We start from the raw sequence: 1503 nt of genomic DNA, 5'->3' as shown, positions 1-1503 counted from the left end.
GAGGGGAAATCCCTTCTCGAAAACTTTTTTCCAAAAGTTATTGGAAAATGCGCTCCTTTCTAAATCTCTTGAGTTTTCTAGACTGAATATGACGCATATCTAAGTTTCATTGTCTCCGCTGACAATAATGCGATCTTGGAACTTAGTTCTGAGCTTGACATATCTTTGAGAACTTTTTTTTTTTATCTTTGCTATACATTTCTGTGTGTCCTTTTTATTTACAAGTATGGCTGTCTGGAGCTTTTCTTGATACTTTGCCCTCTAGTAAGTCCTTCAGGAAATTGGTTGCTTTCTTTATGAAATAGAAATTATTTCTATTGATTTTCCAACTACAGGAAAGAATGACTTTGGAATCCTTTTGCATTTTATGCGCCGATGCAGTCAGAAGCTTCATTGGGGGGTGAAGAAGGTCTCTGGATAATCCAATTTCAGTGCTCTCATAATCATTATATGATTTATTTCCTTTGGCGCTTCTTTACTCCTGGATTTGCGTCTCGATCCTTGTCTTCATAATCTCCTTCTGAAAGGCCTCTTTTTTGGGGCTTTCTTATTCGCCATCTCGGGGCGTCTTCCCTACCTCACCTTAGGATAATTTCTCTTGAAAACTTTAGCCGTTTCAAGGTCAAACTCCATATTGAAATTATCCTCGGAGTGACCCCTTAACCACGGGTGAGAGAGTATGCCGCGAAGCGAGAGGCGGTTCCACGGATCCATTGCAAAGCAGCGCATTATAAGATCGTGACAGAGGTTGGGTACACTACTGGGAAAGTCTGGACTGGCCTACATTATGGAGTGGTTGGTGCGGAACGCGTTATAGTGACACACAAGATAGAATAGGAGCGTGCCCAGGCTCCACACGGTTGCGGGGACGTGAAGGTATTCATTACCCTTTATATACTCCGGAGGGCAATAAATTCGAGTGCCGCCCGTGATTTTCCCTTTGTAGCCTGTGATTCGTTCGCCACAACCAAAGTCGATCAGTTTGATGTCAAACTTTCCTGTGCTGGCGTTCCTAAAGAGAAGCACATTATGGGGCTTAATATCTTTATGCGATACCCCGGCTTCTAGGCATCCTTCTACTGTTAGGACAATCTTCCTGAACAGTGTCTTGACCTCGGTCATGGGCAGTTCTTTCCCGCTCCTGATGTAATCGACGAAGGAAACAGCTGATGGTATAAGCTCCATTACCATGTAAAAGCTGTCCTTGGTAGTGAAGCAGTCGTATAATTTGATTACATCAGGAACTTTCTGTACTCGCTGTAAAAGAGCGGCCTCTCTTGGGACCTTCTTGCTGTGGCGCCGTCCCCAAAAAAAGCACACGAGCCACAGGGATCTTCTTGATGGCAACCTCAAGGCCATCGGCGACTCTTGTGGCTCGGAAGACGCAGCCAAAGCCTCCTTTTCCGATCTGCTCGTGTATCTCGAAATCGCTCAGCTTCATGGCTCCCAACAGGTTCAGTGTCCTTGTGCGTACCACGTACTTCTCATGGTCGAATTTCATAT

The 1503-nt window shown here is 44.7% G+C and overlaps 2 protein-coding genes across 2 annotated transcripts in view; both read right to left on the bottom strand.

The window, feature by feature from the left end:
* The window catches only part of LOC143020437 (uncharacterized), a 9113-nt gene extending 8480 nt beyond the window's left edge, over nt 1–633 (bottom strand). The window contains exon 1 of the mRNA XM_076176857.1: nt 583–633. Coding sequence (XP_076032972.1) covers nt 583–633 — 51 coding nt within the window. The remainder of the gene's footprint in view (nt 1–582) is intronic.
* A 147-nt stretch (nt 634–780) lies between these two features.
* On the bottom strand, nt 781–1191 carry LOC143020436 (serine/threonine-protein kinase pim-2-like). Its single transcript, XM_076176855.1, has one exon. It carries the CDS (start codon nt 1189–1191, stop codon nt 781–783), a length of 411 nt encoding a protein of 136 aa, XP_076032970.1.
* Nucleotides 1192–1503: the final 312 nt, after the last annotated feature.

The sequence above is a fragment of the Oratosquilla oratoria genome, chromosome 40, assembly GCF_046742065.1.
Source record: "Oratosquilla oratoria isolate Oo_2021 chromosome 40, ASM4674206v1, whole genome shotgun sequence".
Lineage (NCBI taxonomy): Eukaryota > Metazoa > Arthropoda > Malacostraca > Stomatopoda > Squillidae > Oratosquilla > Oratosquilla oratoria.
The sequence above is the reverse complement of the archived record's forward strand: the minus strand, read 5'-3'. Positions and strand labels throughout refer to the sequence as shown.

Coding starts and splice junctions, on each gene's coding strand:
- LOC143020436 (XM_076176855.1), bottom strand. CDS start 1,191: ATGGTAATGGAGCTTATACCATCAGCTGTTTCCTTCGTCGATTACATC.